Source organism: Erpetoichthys calabaricus, chromosome 1 (genome assembly GCF_900747795.2).
Source record: "Erpetoichthys calabaricus chromosome 1, fErpCal1.3, whole genome shotgun sequence".
Classification (NCBI taxonomy): Eukaryota; Metazoa; Chordata; class Cladistia; order Polypteriformes; family Polypteridae; genus Erpetoichthys; species Erpetoichthys calabaricus.
Window position 1 is genome coordinate 185685403 of NC_041394.2, and position 19101 is coordinate 185704503.

A 19101-nucleotide genomic window follows, 5' to 3' on the forward strand; every position below is an offset into this window, starting at 1 on the left:
TATATATATATATATACACACATATACATATACACACATACATGCAGTTTTAATAACACAGAAATCAATATAAACATTAACATCATTATCATATGAGAATATGAAGTAATATATAAGAAGCACATTTCATATAAATATAAATTATTAAACAGTAAAATCTTGTTCTGTAATTTGCTACCGTGGCAATTTGTGTGTCTGTCCAGGATTTTAAATGACCTGTAGCTCGCAAACCGTTTCACCTATACACTTGAAATGTGGTACACATATAGTACGTCACGTCTACTATCCGCTTTATGGGTGATGATTGTTTTACTCTTTTTATGTTTATTTTATTTTATTGTAGAATCAACTCCTATCTGCGCACAGCAGGGCAGCCGTGGGCGGATGCGTATGGTGTATTCACTCCATGTTATCGTGCATTGCGCTGTCAGTGGTATTTTGATAAAAGAATTTGAACAACATATAACAACCGTATAAATTATTAAACAGTAAAACATTAACAGTTAAGAAGTAAAGTTACATTAAGTACTACTGCAGTGCCTTCGGGTATACCTCATTTTTTGTTTGCCCATTATATGCTTAAATGTATACATTTTTTGTTGCACCTACCCGAGAACACGCGACATATAACCGAGCGTGGGAGAAGCATGGATTTTAAACACGCGTTGAGTTCATCTGCTGGTCTCCCTCGTGGAATAACTGGTAATGTTTGACTAAAATCTACAGCGAGTAAAACGACATTACCTCCTATTTTTTTTTTTACGATCTCTGAGATCTTGCTTTTTTCGGTTCAAGGCTTCATAAGCTCTTTTATGTTGTATGGTGTACTTATCCCAAACCATCATCTTTGAATGTTGCAAGACTTTCGCCTTGGATATAGATCGGGGTAATTACATTCATTGCATTCCTAGTCTGAATCACAATGTGATTGTATGGGTGGTTACCTGGCACTGTAGGGTTGCCACCCGTCCTTTAAAATACGGAATCGTGCCGCGTTTGAGAATGAAATTGCGCGTCCCGTTTTGAATCAATACTGGACGGGATTTATCCCGTATTTTTTTTATAATTTTTTTTTTAAAGCAGCGTCTCATGCAAATCATCCCACACGCATTTTATGAAGATGCCTCCTTTCCTACTTTTGATTGGGTAATACTTGATGTCATCGTTAGTTTGACTGGTCTTTTTAACTGTCCAGTGAGGAGGGCGTGTCTTTTAAGTAGAGTCTGCAAAGTGTTGGCAATGAGATGTGGCGTCAGCGCCATAGTTGAAGCCCCTAACGTTGCGGTCAGCAAGTCGGCTAACATCCGCCATGTGCCGTCTTTCAGTTGCGAGAAGCAGATCATAGAATGGTTGAAACTGTTGCCCCTAACGTTGCGCCACGGCGTGTGGTTCGTTTATACCTCGTGTCTTCTCATTAAAGTTTTATCTCGCGAATATGTTATTGCAATCCGCAGCGGGAGCGTTTCTATAAACTTAATTTAAACTTACGTTTTACACCGTGCTTTGTTTCCCTTATGAACATGCTTGTATGCTTAACTCGCTCCGTTCTCAATTGTTTAATTAATTTTTTGCTCTTCGCTGTTTGCGGCTGTTCCTCCATTTCCCCCTACTTCGTTCTTTTATCTCGCGAATATGTTATTGCAATCCTTAACGGGAGCGTTTCAATAAACTGATTGAAAATAGTTTTGCATTTACCTTTTTAGTAAAAGGCGAGCTTTTAAGCCTGAGAAATCACCCCGTAAATGCACACGTTTAATTGCACATGTGTTAATATGTATGGTTACACAGTATTAAAAGACAGTGAACAACGTCAGTTACCTTTGTTCCCGCGTTTGATAAAAGGTGAGCTTTTAAGCCTGAGAAATCACCCCGTAAATGCACACGTTTAATTGCACATGTGTTAATATGTATGCTTACACAGTATTAAAAGACAGTCAAAAATTAACGTCATTTACCTTCGTTCCCGCGTGTGACTCGTGCTGTAAATCTCTTCCTTGTTTTTAGTTCACGTGATTACGTAGGAGGCGTGATGACGCGATACGTGACTCCGCCTCCTCCATTACAGTGTATGGACAAAAAATATGTTCCAGTTATGACCATTACGCTTTGAATTTCGAAATGAAACCTGCCTAACTTTTGTAAGTAAGCTGTAAGGAATGAGCCTGCCAAATTTCAGCCTTCCACCTACACGGGAAGTTGGAGAATTAGTGATGAGTCAGTCAGTGAGTGAGTGAGTCAGTCAGTCAGTCAGTCAGTGAGGGCTTTGCCTTTTATTATTATAGATATTGCAAGCACAATACAATAATTAGAAAATTGTAGAGCAACTCTGAGGAGAAATTGAAGTTGTATTTTTTTTTTTTTTTAGCTTAAGCTAAAATTAAATATATGTAACATCTTTGAATAACTATGGCTCAAAAGAGAATCTGTAGGAGGCTAAATCTTGAATTGATGTTTTAAAAGTAGGCTGGTGAGCTATGTTAAACTTAATTGCACAAATTCAACCAAATGTGTAAGGATGTAATTCATCAAAATGAAAAAGGCACATTTGTAAACTGACAAATGAAACACTTGGCCCATTGGTTACTACCTGAAACACTTCTTACAGAGCTTTGTCAATACCTAAATTCAACATAAGAAGCTGTTCTTTTATTTACCTTCAACTAATCATCTTTAAAAAGTTTGCCAAGTTGGTACTTAATGGTCAACAATGACAACCTGATGATCTAAAATTCAAAAAGCCTTCTACACCACAGACCTGAGGTGCCATAAAGCCGATATTCTAAAATGTACTATTCTAGGGCTACAACCAACAACTACTTTGCCTATCAATTAGATTGAATAATCTGTGCTTTAAAAAAATGCATCTTTGTTCTCATGAGCTGCAGATATGGGAAGAGCTCTCAAGACAATACACTTATTACTGATACATATTCAGAAATAGGGGCAGATTACAGCAAGGAGGAATAATACAGCAGTAGATCTTGCAACAGTAGTCAGTAAAGCATAAGAACTTACTTTATTAGGGTTGTGTATGGTGCTTTATTAAAGAGGTAATCAACTTGACTTACTGAATGTAGCACAAGGTAAAATAAATGGAATTTATAGTTAATTGATCATCCTGCTCTTCAGGCATGCACAAATCACGTATTTTTATTTCTTAACTAATTTTATGATGGGATAAAAGTAGCAATAATGAAATGGTTTTTGTTTGCTTTGAAAGCATGGAAAGATAACCCTTTTTTTTTTTTTTTTTTTATAAACTATGTGGGGTTTTCAAATCCTGTGCCAAAATTTAAACCTATACCCTTGCAAAGAAACTAATCAATTACATAATTGACAACAATTTTCTTCACTGATTATTAGTAACAAAGAGGATTAGTTGTTACAGCCTTATTCTACTCCCAATTTATTCTTGAATTTTCATGGAAATATACACAGATATTTTTGTATGATGCCAGAAGAAACATGCATATATACAAACAGATATAATGAGATTATTTTTTAGAGAATTAGCCATGTTTCCTGGCTTTGCTCAGATATTAATTGGAAAGATTGCTGTAAATTTAAATTGAACAGACTCCTGAGTTACTCCAGGCAAAAATCTACCTATGACAAGTACCACCAGTGTGTCAAATTTCAAGTCTATGGCTTGAAAAACAAAGCAGTGCCTTAACAAACAAACTGATTTAACAACATAGAGATAGACCGACTTACCATAGCGCTGTGATCCAGCAAAAAACGCTCTTGTCAGGACAAATGGCCTCTCCTTGCCACCTGACCTAAGCACTTGACCTTCTGCTGTTGCCATTTGCTATTTGGGAGAAACAAAAAAAAAAAAAAAAAAAAAGGAAAAAAAAAGTTTTTCATTTAACTGAAATTAATTAGCAACTCCCTGAAACAAAAAATATCTGCTTTTCAAAATATTATACTGAAACAAAGAAAGCAAAAAGTAATTCTAAAAATATATTTTGAATGTTCACAAAATTCTATATACTGACCCTTCTAAATCTACAAGTATTGGATGGAGGGATTTTGTGAACAAGAGTCATTTGAATACAAGCTGTCAAAAGTCTGTGCTCTTGTAATGGGAAAATCATGAAAAGGGTGCCCAGAAAAGGCAAAATAAAATTCATCACCATCTTTTTTCAATTAGGTAAAGGCACCCAAAACTCAATCCATACCTAAAAGTAGTATTCAGCAGTGGGTTGTGGAGGTTTAGAGAAACACGTTACTTTATCCAGAAGTTAACAAAAAATACCCATGTGAAACAACCATCTCAGCTAACTACTCTCCAAGTTAAAAACAGGTTTCATTGGTATTGGCTGTGAGGAGCCAGGTTTAAAGGTCTATATATAGTGCCCAACAAAAGGACTGAAAAAAAAAAAAAAAAACCCAAAAACTACAGACAATGCTGCTCTTTACAAAGTTTGTTTGCTTTATGATACACAGAATGTCAAATCTGCTCCTCTGCATATAAGTTTTAACAATTAAACCTAAGAGAAAGCTTTGTAGAATCATTCTATTTCATCTGAGCATACTGTATACCATTTGTTAAGTGAAATGTAGAAACAGCACTTGTATGGTTTGATAAAGAATAGCTAACACTACTCTGGAACTAGCCAACTAACCTTGATGACATACCTAATAACTAGCAGCAGAATGGCTGAACTGCACATAAATATCTTCTGCTTATGTATAAGAAAATGCCACCAGTTTCATTTGGCTAGAGCTTCATGAAGAAACAAAACAGTGACACAAACCATAGCCAATACAGTGATCCCTCGCTATATCGCGCTTTGCCTTTCGCGCCTTCACTCTATCGCGGATTTTATATGTAAGCATATTTAAATATATATCGCAGATTTTTTGCTGGTTCGCGGATTTCTGAGGACAATGGGTCTTTTAATTTCTGGTACATGCTTCCTCAGTTGGTTTGCCCAGTTGATTTCATACAAGGGACGCTATTGGCAGATGGCTGAGAAGCTACCCAACTTACTTTCTCTCTCTCTCTCTCTCGCGCGCGCGCTGACTTTCTCTGATCCTGACGTAGGGGGTGTGAGCAGGGGGGCTGTTCGCACACCTAGACGATATGGACGCTCGTCTAAAAATGCTGAAAGATTATCTTCACGTTGCTACCTTCTGTGTGCAGCTGCTTTGTGAAGCGACATGCTGCACGGTGCTTCGCACACTTAAAAGCTCAAAGGGCACGTATTGATTTTTGACTTTGTTTTTCTCTGTCTCTCTCTCTCCCTGCTCCTGACGGAGGGGGTGTGAGCTGCCACCTTCAACAGCTTTGTACCGGCGGTGCTTCGCATACTTAAAAGCCAAACAGCCCTATTGATTTGTTTGCTTTCCTCTCTGTTTCCTTTGAAGAGGAAGATATGTTTGCATTCTTTTAATTGTGAGACAGAACTGTCATCTCTGTCTTGTCATGGAGCACAGATTAAACTTTTGAAAAAGAGACAAATGTTTGTTTGCAGTGTTTGAATAACGTTCCTGTCTCTCTACAACCTCCTGTGTTTCTGCGCAAATCTGTGACCCAAGCATGACAATATAAAAATAACCATATAAACATATGGTTTCTACTTCGCCGGATTTTCTTATTTCGCAGGTGGCTCTGGAACGCAACCCCCACGATGGAGGAGGGATTACTGTACACCTAAACAGTGTATCAATGGGGGGAAAAAACTAATAATGCAAGACTCCTAACTGAATTGACAATACACTTTAATTACTGAAATTGAAGTTAGACAAAACTATAAAAAAAAACAAAAAAAAAAAAAACGTATTATTTAAGAATATCCTGAGACTTGGGTGGCATACGTGCAGGTTGTGGTTGATAGAAATGTTGCAGATAGGATTTTCCTGAAGTGTTATATTATTTTGCATAGTCTTAAAATTATCTAAAATTAGAGGTATATATTATTAAAAAATATTAAATCATATCTGCATAAACCTGCACAAATAAATGTACTCTTCTTCCTATTAAGGTTTTCATTTCAAATTCTTGTTGTGAAGTCTTTAGTGGGTCCTGGCATTACAAACAAGATTTCAAGGAAGGGAATACTACAAGGAGTTGGAAGAGGTAGAAAAGCATAAGTTAGGCATCATCAGCATTAACTCCACTCATACAACTGTCTCAGCAATTGCACCTTTAAGGGCAGGGATGGGTTATTTCGCATAGAGTGAAGATGCCTACTTGAGTTGAAAGAAAATTAACACAAGGATAGGAAATTGCATGTCATATAGACTTAAAGTGAAAAAAACTATCCAATTAAAAAAAAAACTGGACTTAGATGATCACATTGTGAACATCTCTTAGCAAATCCAGTAACAATTGGCAATTGTATTTTTCAAGCCTGATGTCAGTTTACTTACCAACTCTGCTACACAAACATTTTTCTTTACATCTTTTTATAATATACTGCCTATTACATTACCAAGAACATCCCTAATTTTGCAAACTGCAGTGTGAAATTTACTACGGTTTTAAGTGCCTGGTCTGAAAAAGGGCAGTCAAACAACCAGGTGTTAATATAAAAGCATCTTTTAAAATTCCCAACTGGGTGCCTTGCAGTTACCATTGCATTAACCAGAATAAACTTCTAATATTTTTTTTGTGATTTTTTTTTTTTAATGCAATTGTAAGTTGAATTTATGAGCACAACCTTCCTGGGAGTAGCAATAGAGCAGTATTTCTCAACCTTTATGGTGTTGTGACCCACCTTTTCCTTTCTTAGTGTATTCTCAGCTCACAAGAGGATGGTGGGGTTGGTTTCCTCTTGGTGAAACAAGCATACATGACGCAAAAGCAGGTTTGGGCTTTCGACCATTGTGAGACAATAAATAGAATGCACTAATGGCGACCGATTAGGTGGGTTTCATGACCCACTAGTACATTTAAAGACAGCAACCTGCAACCCACCTCAACAAAATGGTTGAGAAACACTTATGTAGAGAACCCTGGTCACCACGTCATTTGATGAGGTAATTGAAGAAATCTTCAACCACATTGTATTATTCACTGTTCCTGCATCTTATATAAAAAACGTGTGTGTGTCCGGCTTGGAAGCGAGAGGTGGAGACGGGGTAAAGGCTCCACCACTGAGGAAACAGAAAACTCACTTAGCCACTAATAACACAAGCGAGGCCAACATATCATCAAAACAAAACCTCAGAAGAAAGACAGTTGCTTAGCCACTATCATCGGCAAAACAGTATGTTTTACTTTTCCTTGCATCGCTTGTGCATCAGCGGCGGAAGCACACTGACAAAACGAATCCACCTAGGACAGAGATGCCCAGAGTAGTTCCTTTCAATTACCTGACATCTCTACATTTCAATTTTTTTCAGGCAATTTCAAAGGTTTCTAGGACCCCAGGCTTTTTACAGCATGGACTTACACAGCTAGTATAGTAAAGAAAACCCATGAAATCAAATGGAATAAATTTGTAATGATTTCACTAAATGGTAGTATTAGGCCAAGATGGCTACAGTTTCATTACTAGCTAGTAGCATTAAACACTTTCTACAGAACCACTCGATAAATCAAAACATGGTAAGAAATCAAAAAGGTGTTTCTAACAAATGAAGAAATACATTATTCAACTGGAGAAGTTGCCTTGAAGTAGCTACAGTACTTCAAGGAACTTCCAAATACTTAACTCACGCTCTGGGGGACTACCAAGGCAGAGTTTACTTTCACAGCTGAGGTCATAACTTAAAAATGTAGGGATGCAGGAGGAGTGTACAAGAAAAACCCGCTTTAGTTAAAAGGTATTGCTGACATGTTGTCACTAAAACAGTTGTTTGGTTTTATCTATTGTCTCTATTTAAGCAGACTGGAGTGCATACACTCATTTTTTCAGTTACCTTGTTAGAACACTTTACTTAATGGCTGGTTAAGTCCATTGGGAGAAATGCAGATTTTGCTTTGAACATGAAAAATTACAAAGCTTTCTCTTTGCTGAAATGTTAAACAGTTTGCAGTAATTTTAACAGTAGTTACAACAAGAGTTTTATTATTTATTTTTTTATTTATTTTTTTTTAAAACCATGCATACCTTGGGGTAAGATCTTCTAGGAATGCTCAGCAGTATAAAATGGCATTCTACTTAAGCGTTTTCCATCAGGCACTCAACATTTAGAACGAGAATTGGTCTCGTCCCTTGTGAAAGATGGATCTCTAGGCATGAGCTCCATTACCAGTGGTGTTCTTTTATCATTTTTTTTTCTTTTTTCCTATCATCCCTGAGAGGATTTAATCACATTATACGAAAATATAAGTAAGAATGAGCAGCAAACAAAGGGCTCAGAAAGAAAAAGGAAAAAGCAGCTTTAAGTTCCATAAAAGTCTAAACCAGCCTCAATTTCACGGTACAGCCTGCCAGAGACTGACCTGGAACAGATCTGCCAGGGACCGACACTGCCGCATCAGCTCCAGCTAAAAGCAAAAGTGGAAATGAAATTGCAAGGGAGGCAAGCAAGGAGAATATGTCGATTCCAGGAGGATTACTGGAATTGAGCATGGCCTTTTTATCCCTGCCGTCAACTACAGCTAATACCTACCATGAGTCAGCAGCATCAACCCCAAACTGGACTAACAATTCTGTCTATACAGTGCCAATGTTAATTTTGTTGACAAAAACGAAGACTAAAAATAATCAATATTTTTTCTGCGATGAAAACAGAAAAAAAAAAGTAAATAAAAATGTGCCTTTAACGACAGAAACTAAGAGGAATGCTTTTAAAATCACAGTTAATTAAAACTAAAAAAAGGAAATGTCACAAATGGACTACTGCACAATGAGCAATGTGAACTTCTTTGAACATCTCCATCACACATGATATGGTCCGCTAAGAAATGACTACTATGAATGCAGTGGTGCAATTTTAAAAAACTTGCATGCATGTAATTGAACACTAGTTTGGGCGCCATCAGGAGATCATCATGTCAGCCCGAATCCTGCTCCACTACACGACTCTCAGGCAAAAAAAGCTTAAAAATTATAATAGTTTAAACAGAGTAGATATCCAGGGCTTTGTAATGATTAAACAATCAATCATATGACACATCTGTCTAACAAACACCTGCTTGTCATGTTCCAATACTTTTGCTCACTTGAAAAACTGGGTGATTTGATACAAAATATGCTGTGTTCTATGTTACTGTATTTAACATATCTAGATGTAAACAACATGGAATAAAAGAAAGCTCTGATCTCCTATCACATATTTTTTGATGTCACACACAAATGCCTCTAGTGCATAGCAAGAAAAAATTAATTGGCCATGTGATTCCAATAGTTTTGGAGGGGACTATAAATAATAGTCCCTTCCCAGATTTGGCAAAAAAGAACAATGTGTTAATATTAACTAACCAGCAAATTGCGGCATCAGCCACCAGTACAATAATGTAGTACAGAACCGTGTGCAAAGTCTTCAAGCAAAACTCTCAATTTACTACATTATGCTTTATTTATTTATTTATTTATTTAACTAACTATCACTTTTCTTTAAATGGCAGGATGGAAAAGTTTAGCAATGGGGTATAATCACTGCACTTACTGATTTCCCAACCAGCTGAAAGGAGACTGCAAAAGTGACACAAACAACTTTGGATGGTTAGATTTCTCAGTTGCCCAAGAAGACACTGGCAAAGATGGCATAAGCGAAATTAGTAAACATATGTACATATGTCAAAAGAAAGCCAGATGTCATAAGTAGCTTAAACAAAAAAGTGATAAGAAAATTAATGTACAACTCACCACATAATATCCATACAGATTGTGAACATCTCTGTTCTCCCAACCACCATTATGTACAACATCCTTATGCATGGTGACCTCGGGTCCATTAAACACTGAAGGCTCATTCATATCATTCCAGGTATAAAGATTCTCTCTAGATCCCTAAAAACAAGAGAAAAGCAGCCAAATGTTTATCCACAAAATTCCTGTCATTCGTATATGTATAATTATTTGGCCTGTTCTGGGGAGGGACAGAGATGACGGAATTAAGATACTATACAGCTAAAACACAGAAATCCAAATGTAAATTTTGTCTCTAGTCTGAATACCTCGTATTGATCATAAGCAAACATTTTGGCCCACAAGGATCTCATTTCTGGATTAGTAAAGTCAGGGTATCCAGCATTTCCTAGAAACAAAAAGCAAGCACTGTTAAATATACAATTTCTTCACAATTATGGTAACAATTTTACCCCTGGAGGCACAGAAAAATGCAATTCTCATTAGGTTATCAAATACAAAGGCATTTGAAACTATTAGTTTAATCCCTATTAATAATGTGCCGCATGTGTATTAAAAGAAAAAATATGAATCTTATATTTTAATGTACTGTATTTATATAGTAAAAACAATGAAAAACACCTCAGTAAGATTTTTTTTTTTTTTAATACAGGTCTCTGAGCACCTTTCATGCAGCATATAATTCCAAAGTAATCTTTAGCAAGTGATAGCAAGCACTATATGTTGCCTTAGAAATACAATATGAAACACTGGAAACTGTAAGCAACATTACCCATTTGAATAAAAGGTTTACAATGAATTTTAAAGGATTCATGCATAACAGTCCTCACCTGGCCAGCACCAGCCTTCATAATCATTGCCATCCTTGCTTTTGGTATACAAATCATGTGATCGAATTTCGTTGTAGATCTTATACCCACTGTCTACCTTAATATGAGGATCCACGATGGTGACCATCTGAAGGAAAAGATCAAAGAGCAAATTATTTTATAGAAAACTCAGCAGAGGTAAGCAAGTTGTATTACATGTCATTTATTACACAATTCCACTTTATTAGTAAATTATATAGGTGCTTGAGAATTAATTTTAAAACATTTGTGTTAGGCATTTGTAGTTGCCTTAAATTACATATACTATAGTATAGATAAGAGTATGTGTACAGTAAAATAGACTTATTTTTATTTTCTGTTATCTGGGTGTGCAAGCTAACACACCAATCAGAGAAAATGTCAGAAGATGTATATGCATTAATTAGCAGTATTATGTAAATTAAATTGTTTATAAAAATGGACCTCTGCCCCTATTATTCTGATCATTTTGTAACAGACTGCTGTGAAGAAGTCTCCCTCTTCAAGCATTTGCTGAAGAGATAATTAGACACAATGTACAAGTTTTCTCCTGCCTGATTTGTAACTTGAACAGGTTTCATCAAACTTGTCCAACTAGAGGGTAAGTTTCTTTTTTTAATATGTTCATTTCTACCACACTAGTCATTTTAATGAATAAAAAAAACAGGTAATTAAATATTCTGAGTCATGTATAACACCTTCAGATATACTCTCGTTTAAAGTGAAAAGTAGTTTACATTAATAGCTATGAAAGAGCAGGTATCAAATTTTTAACCTTTCTTTTCTTTGCCTCAAGCTCCTGAAGCATATCTTGGGGCTTTGGAAACTTGTTTGGATCCCAAGTAAAATAGCGCTTGCCATCAGTGTGTTCAATGTCCAGCCAGATAACATCACAAGGAATATCATGATCATCAAGCCCTGCATCAACATTACGCACATCTTCCTGGTCGTTATAGTTCCAACGGCACTGATGATATCCAATTGTAAACAAAGGGGGCAAAGCTTGTGTTCCTGTGAAGAACCAAATGCACACATTAGGGCTGTTAAAGTAGTGTTAAAAAAAAAAATGGTTAGAATAGTCTGATTAAATATTTGTAAAATTCTTGAATATATTCAAATGTTGGAGTATTTTGGGTTTCGCACATATATTTGCACCATATCTACTTTATTCAGATTTCTTTTTATTCGTATTTAAGCATCTACAAACTTTAAATAAAACTTTTGAAAGCACAAGCCTTCACAAAAACAGGACTGTCACAGGACACAATGCGACAAACGCTTTCAATTGCTCAAAAACGTTAAACAGCCATTGATATTCTGAATGCTACATGCGTTTTATATTTATACTGTTAATACTGATGTTAATTGCACATCATTATTTTAAGCAATGTGCATTAAATCAGCAGCCAACTCAGACTGTGTGTGAAACCATACGTTAGTTGATGTAGCTGAATAATCAAGAAAGTCAATTGAAAGGCTCTTTAAAATGATTATAAAGCTGTTTATATACTAGCTGATTACCCAGTGGCTTCGCTCACTGAGTGTAAGGGAAAAAAACTGAAATGTAGTATTTATAAAATAAATTTGTTAATTACCAATGTTATTTTTGAACAAATAAAGAGCATTCACAATAACACAGAAATTATATAAATATTAAGTAGTAAAACATTTTGATAAAAGAATTTAGATATAAGAAGCGTATAAATTATTAAACAGTCAAACATTAACATTGAAGAAGTAAAGATACATTGAGTACTACTGTAGTGGTTTCGGGCAAAGTACCTACTTGACAAACTTGCACTATGTGCCTGTGATTTAAGAGAAAAATTGTTCTGAGAAATGTGGACGATGCCTTTCCGTGCTTAACGGGCAGAAGGTCCAAACAATTCCCAAGTCCAATACTTAACATGAAGGGGTCGGTACATCTTTTTAGATGTAAACCCTCCATCTTATTAAAAGAATTCATCACAAAAGCAACCTTGAATGTTGCGGGGTTTTAGTGACCCAAATTCATCTTAAGGGACAGTAAGTAGCCGTGCACCGCAATTTACCAAGAGAGTCCCACTTCGATAGAGCCGCTTACACTTATTCGCAAAGATTTCCACTATCCCAGGAGCCGACTGGGCACTTGAAGTGTGACCAACAGTGCAAGAAGAGAGGACGCTGTCCGAAACTGCGAAGCTGTTGACCCGGAGGAAAAGCCCGACATTCCGCGCCTCCCAGCGTCCACTTTGTTCTTACGACCCCTCGCTGCTGAAAGCGGTCTCGTCTTCGCATTGTTTACAGCTCGGCGCAGTTAAAAAGTAGAAAGACGCAAAGCTGTTTTGTTCATCTCTTCTACTATCAAGTACTGTGAATTAAAAAAGAGTTACAATGTGGCAGTTTTCTCTGTGAGAACGCGCCTGGCGGCGGACGGGTCAGCGCTGGAGTCCAGAGAGGAGGGCTAGGACAGGGCGACGCGGGGCGCACTTGTATGGGATAGATCGGCGTGTTTGTGTTTACCACTTTTACGTAATTTCCATATCGCGTGGTCATACGTCATTTCCATTTCAAACGCGAAAAGAATTTTTATATATATTAAATCAGAAGAGAGTTATATTTGAATTGTCATTAATGGTAAAGGAAACTAGCTTTTGCTTGGCTCTATGAATACATAAAACTTCTATCATAAAGAAGCATTAACTCGGGACTTCAAGTTCAAGAGTAATTCGGAACAGAAACAACTGCATAATGATACTTGTATAGTGCTGAAGAGGTGTTTCAAAAACTGTTCCTAGCAGAATACAACTATAGATCCAAGAACAAAATAGTCAGGTAAGGGAAGGGGGTACTGTCCTAAAATTAATTGTAGATGAGCGTATTTAAGAAACAGAAATGCAATAACAGATCTTCAAAAAATCCCTGAAGCCTACAAAAAAGTCGCAATCCTGGGCCACCTTAAATTCCTTTGCACCACTCCATTAGCGTCTTTTGTTTTGCAAATGTGTCGATCAGCACAAGCAGTTGGATGGGGTAAATAATATATCGTTATTTGGAACGCATGCGTTTCATGTGTGTTCTGTATCTACAACAATCTGGGTAGATGTAGGATGATAGAAAATGAGGCAAGAAATGTTGAACACAGCTAAAACGGAAACTTTTTTCATGTTATAGTAGTAATAAAATTTTGACATGTTAAAAAAGGTACAAGTATAAAAAAACAAGTGCACTTTTATTTAAGAGTATAACTGAAGAGAAAAAAATCTGGTTAAGGTACGATGCTGACACAACCGCTTTGGTGGTGCAGCAGTAAGAACTCCCCCTTCTAGACAGGTTTTATCTTATCATTTGGTGCCTGCTTGTTATGAGGCAGAGAAATCAAAACTAATATCTGAGCTTGGAAATGTTAGCAAAGTAGCTTTAACCAGCGACAGCTGGACAAGTATTTCTCTAATTCAGAACAGAAACAACACCGTATATCACAGTGACAGCACATTACATCACTACAGACAACATGAGACAAAGTTCTTAAAACAAAAGCAGTTCATAAAGCACAAACATGACTAAAGGTGGCTGATGAAATCGGTGATATTCTGCATCCTCATTAAGGTAAAAGCTGTGACTGTAGAAAATGCTGCTAATATGGATGAGGCAATAAAAAAGCTACAGTTCATAAAACTAGGCATACTACCAGAAAAGGCTGTTATGCTGATTTTTCTTAACAAGAACTGTTGACTCTATTGCTGCACAGATGCACACTTTACTCTATTTGTGCTATTTAGATTGAAGAAATGTTATTTTATAATTATTTTATCTTAAAATACCCTTTTGTGTTTTACTGCTTCAAGTAACCTTTGTTGTAAAACTTTAACTTAATTTAAATAAAGGCAGTTTTTTATTATTGAAAAATTACCATTTTTTTTTAATCATATTAGAATCAGAACTGAAAATTGATAAGGACCGGAATCAATAAGCAGAATCAGATTTGGAATCAATAAAAGTCCCATGGCCCTTAAATGTACTGATATTTGCACCCTTTATTTGTATATCAGCTTTTATTTCTCTGGACCATGTTCATTGATGTTGATACCAAGCAGCAGAGGGACTACTTTATATTTAATCGAGGCTGAATGACTAATTGCATGAGACATGTGTAATGCTAATTAAAGAAAATGGCTAGTTTGAAAAAAATCACTGTAATTCAATTATTAATGATCTTTTTTAGGGGTACTAACAAATGTTTCCAGGCCATTTTAGAATCTCTTTTTTTGAACAATAAATACTTTATCTACACTGTTTTGCTGAAAGACAGTGTATCAAATGCATGCAGGTAAAAATGGGACAATTGCTTTTCATTTAATCACTTTCAGGAGGCATACTGCACTTTTTCAATGAGCTATAAAGAGTACCAACAAATCTTTAAACTTTTACAATGGAATAAGAATCCTGGGAATGTGATTGACTCTTCTATGCAAAGGATATTTGTGTATTTTTTTTTTGTCTCTATTTTCCTTTCTCCTAGGTAGGAGTCAAAACTTATGCTTTTTTTCCCCCTTTATATTTCTGTTTTTTCCTTTGTTTTCCCAACCAGTCAAGGCTCTGCATGTGCAACTCCGCTTTGCTAATTCCAGCCTTACTAGATAAAGAAAACCTTGGTTTTACCCAAAATGAAGCGGTAAAGCATCTTAAAAATGTATATATTCTGTTCTGTTGTACCTTGCTGTTTGTATGTTTCTATAATTTGCCAGTGGCTATATGCAACAAGGAAACTCTAGAGACAAATGCAAAAAAAAAGTATTAGTTTTAGTTAAAGGCTTTTTCTGAAAAATCAAGAATGGGTTATATTGATAATTAAAGTACACTAGAGACATCAGCCAACAATAAACTGATCCAACATTATCTCGAAGAACTAAGGGAAAAACAAATTAATGTTAACCAATATAAACATGTTGTGGCAGAAGACAAAATAAAACGAATTACAGTAAAACACAAACAAAGCTGAATCATAATATACAGTGGCATGCAAAAGTATTCAATCCTCTTGAAAATCATTGTAATTTTCTGCATGACAAAATTTGTACAACTGCTTGTCCATTCAGTATTTTTATCTGAACTCTTTTGCTGTAACAAAACATTTCTAAAGTGAAAAGAAAATTTCCTGTAGCTATCTAGGTAAAGAAAAGCTCAAAAGCTAGTATTTACATAAGTATTCAAGCCCTGCACATTTAATAGTTTGCTGAGAACCCTTTTGCTGTAATAATTATTTTGGGGTAAGTATGTACCAGTTTTGCACATTGTTTACAAGTGATTCTTCCCCATTCTTCTTGGCAGAATTCTTAGAGATCCTCTAGATTGGTGGGATGGCACCTCTGGACAGCAGTTTTCAAATAGTGCCACAGATTCTCAGTAAGGTTAAGATGAGGGCTTTGACTGGGCCATTCCAAAAACATTCACCTTTCTGTTTCTGAGCCATTCCAGTGTCACTTTGGACTTATACTTAGGGTCATTATCATGGTGAAAGGTGAATTTCCTCCAAAGCCATAGGTTCGTATAGCAGACTGGAACGGGTTTATCCTCCAATATTGTGCAGTATATGTCCATCCATTGTTCTTTCAACTCTGAAAAGATTCCTAGCACACGAAAAGCATCCAAACAGCACAATGCTGCAACCACCATATTTCACCGCAGGTATGGTATTTCTTGAAGCATGGGCAGTGTTAGTTTTACACCACATGTACCTCTTTGAAGTCTGGCCAAAAAGTTCTATTTTGGTGGCAAATGACCATAACATCTTGCATATCTTAACTGAGTCTCTCTCATGCTTTGTAGAAAATGCCATACATACTTTAATGCGGAACTTAAGGAATGGGTTCTTTCTTGCTACACTCCCATAGAGGCCTGTTTTATGGAGAGCTCTTGAAATGTGGACCACTGCACCTTCATTCCAGTTTAAGTCAAAGAGCAAAGAAAGAGAGTGACAGATGTATTTTTATAGCATCTCTCACCAGTCTATATCTTTAGTTTTGAGGGACGGCCTGTTCTAGGAGTCATCTGGGTGATGTGATGTATCTTCCACTTTTTGATAATGGATCTACCAGTGTAACAGGACAGTCAACCTCTTCGATATTTTTTGTATCCATTTCTTGCCTTATGCATTTCAATGACCTTGTTTCTCATGTCAGCAGAATGTTCCTTTGTCTCAATTTTTGCAGTGATGGTCCAACAAAGACTATGGCCCTTACAAAGATTGTTTTATGTATCCAGAGATATAAAGGACTTGCAAGTAGTACCTAATTATGTTTAAATATGGTCAAATGTCTGTCACCATTGTGTCATTAGTGATTCATTTATTTGTGTAAACCTGGGGCTTCCAAAACACAGAGGCTGAAATACTTTCAATTTTGAGTTTTTCTCCTTCAGTTAAATATTTATAGAAAATGGTTTACTTTGACTTTGGAAATGTATTGTTATAACATAAGAATTAACATTAAAATATTGAAAGGATGTGTACAAATCCTTTGTCATGCAGAAAAAGATGACTTTAAGGGGACTGAATACTTATGTATGCCACTGTACTGTACTAGAGTCTACATAATGAAGTTAAAGCTAATCAAAGCTATTTCAAGTCGTATAAAATCAAAACATGATCACAGACATCTAGCATGAGATGAAGGGATCATTGAATAAGGATTAAGGTGGTTGATGGATTTCTGTTTAAAAAAGTTACAGTGCAATGTAAAAATGCACTGTTGCACCAAAAATTGCAATTATAAAATTGCACCAGTTTTATATCACATTTGCATAGGGAATATACAATAAATTATTTGGTGATATAAAATGACTCATTCATGATAGCAAGTTCCAAACTCAAGTTCTTTAGCATTCTGTTCATGAAAAAGGTGACTAATTAGTAAAACCGAGTACCTGTCAGTGAAGCATACTGGTGGAAAACATTAGTAGACTTGGGTCCCAATAGTATAAACACATCTATAATGCCACTTTCAGAGATCCAGCGTACATCAGTCTGGGGTGCTTCTTTAGATCCCTGCACATAATCCAACATCTTACCAAAAACAGTCTGTAGTTTTAAAAAATATAATTTTAATTTACAGAAGTTAAGAGTTGCACACAAAATTATACATCTTAATATTAGCATATGCTTTTCAACTGTGAACAGAACACAAAATCTACACACGATATACATACATAGATCATAAATGAGAATTTGGCAAACTAATGTAAACCCTAAGACAAAGCATATAATGCAGTTGCAAGAATATGAAGCACAAAGTGCTTTTAATGGGAAAATAACCAGATTGAACCATTTATAGAACACATGATCTGGAACATCCCTGAAAATAGAAAATTGCCACTTTGCCTGCATATTTCAAAAGTCGAACAATGACTAAAGTCTTGACACATGAAGGAGATAACTGCATAGGATTCCTTTGTTCTTACACTTGAGCATGGCAAAAATTTTTTACAATAAAGCATCTTCAAAGCAGGCAGGTCTTAAGCCAGACACTTCGGAACATGGTTGAGAAAGTGTGAAAAGACTAGCAACATTACTTGCAGAAAGTCTTCCACACACCCTAGCAAGAAAACCTGAATGCCTAAAGAAAAAAAAATACTATTGAAGGAACAATGGATTAAGCAACATTCCACGACAGAGCCTACTGTTATACTTTGCATCATACATACAATTGATGAGTAATGGCTCACACTGGATTGGTAATTAGGTGGGGGACCATTCATGGAACACTCGAGCAGATGACAAAAACAATATTTTGAAGCAATTCCTGGAGACTTCAACTATGACCCTGTAAAATTTCAAAGCCTGTAATTATTTCACCTTCACGTTAAGCATATTATGCTCAGTGATAACAAAGGGACTAAAATGTTGTGTGTTCTTTGTACAATAGGATGAGTAGAGGATAACCAATCTCCAACACTAATGCAATCTGTTGTATCGAGGGATGGGTATGTTGTATGCCTTCAGTGCAATTGGTTATATAATAGACTACAAACTAGCTTGAAATTAAACCTATGCAGGAAAACTAAGTACATCCTAACCACAGATTACAACACAGTGGATTAAAGCACTCACCTTGCCAGCAGTGTTTGAACTTATATCCACCCATGTCTCAGCTGAATTTAACCAGAAAATACCAAGTGTTCTTTGGGCATTGTGGGCAAGCATTAGGGGAACTGCTCCATACAGGGACATAGGATTGTATAATTCGTACTGGAATACATCCAGGTTGTATAGCCGATATGGATCACCATTACTAAAAAGGGGGGGGAAATGGAAGATTAAAAGGTTATCAAAAAGGTATACTTGTTGGGTGTTTTGGTTAACACTTAAACCAATACTTACTCTGACCTAACAATCATGCTTTAAGTAGCAGCACATTTCACGTTCAAATTGTTATTTGTACATATACAAGAAAAAATGTCACTGTACTGTCAACAACAAACTAATGACAGCAGTAAAAAGTTCCAAC

At 36.1% G+C, this 19101-nt stretch overlaps 2 protein-coding genes across 2 annotated transcripts in view; one reads left to right on the plus strand and one right to left on the minus strand.

Annotated features, from left to right (window-relative positions):
- LOC114658053 (bcl2-associated agonist of cell death-like) overlaps positions 1-19101 on the plus strand; it is a 695521-nt gene that overhangs the window by 469999 nt on the left and 206421 nt on the right. The window lies entirely within an intron of this gene.
- LOC114658016 (neutral alpha-glucosidase AB-like) overlaps positions 1-19101 on the minus strand; it is a 204196-nt gene that overhangs the window by 35401 nt on the left and 149694 nt on the right. Inside the window, exons 10-16 of the mRNA XM_028810054.2 lie at positions 18705-18885; positions 17522-17675; positions 11394-11629; positions 10601-10727; positions 10079-10158; positions 9768-9911; positions 3715-3811 (exon numbers count right to left, since the gene is read on the minus strand). Coding sequence (XP_028665887.1) covers positions 3715-3811; positions 9768-9911; positions 10079-10158; positions 10601-10727; positions 11394-11629; positions 17522-17675; positions 18705-18885 — 1019 coding nt within the window. The remainder of the gene's footprint in view (positions 1-3714; positions 3812-9767; positions 9912-10078; positions 10159-10600; positions 10728-11393; positions 11630-17521; positions 17676-18704; positions 18886-19101) is intronic.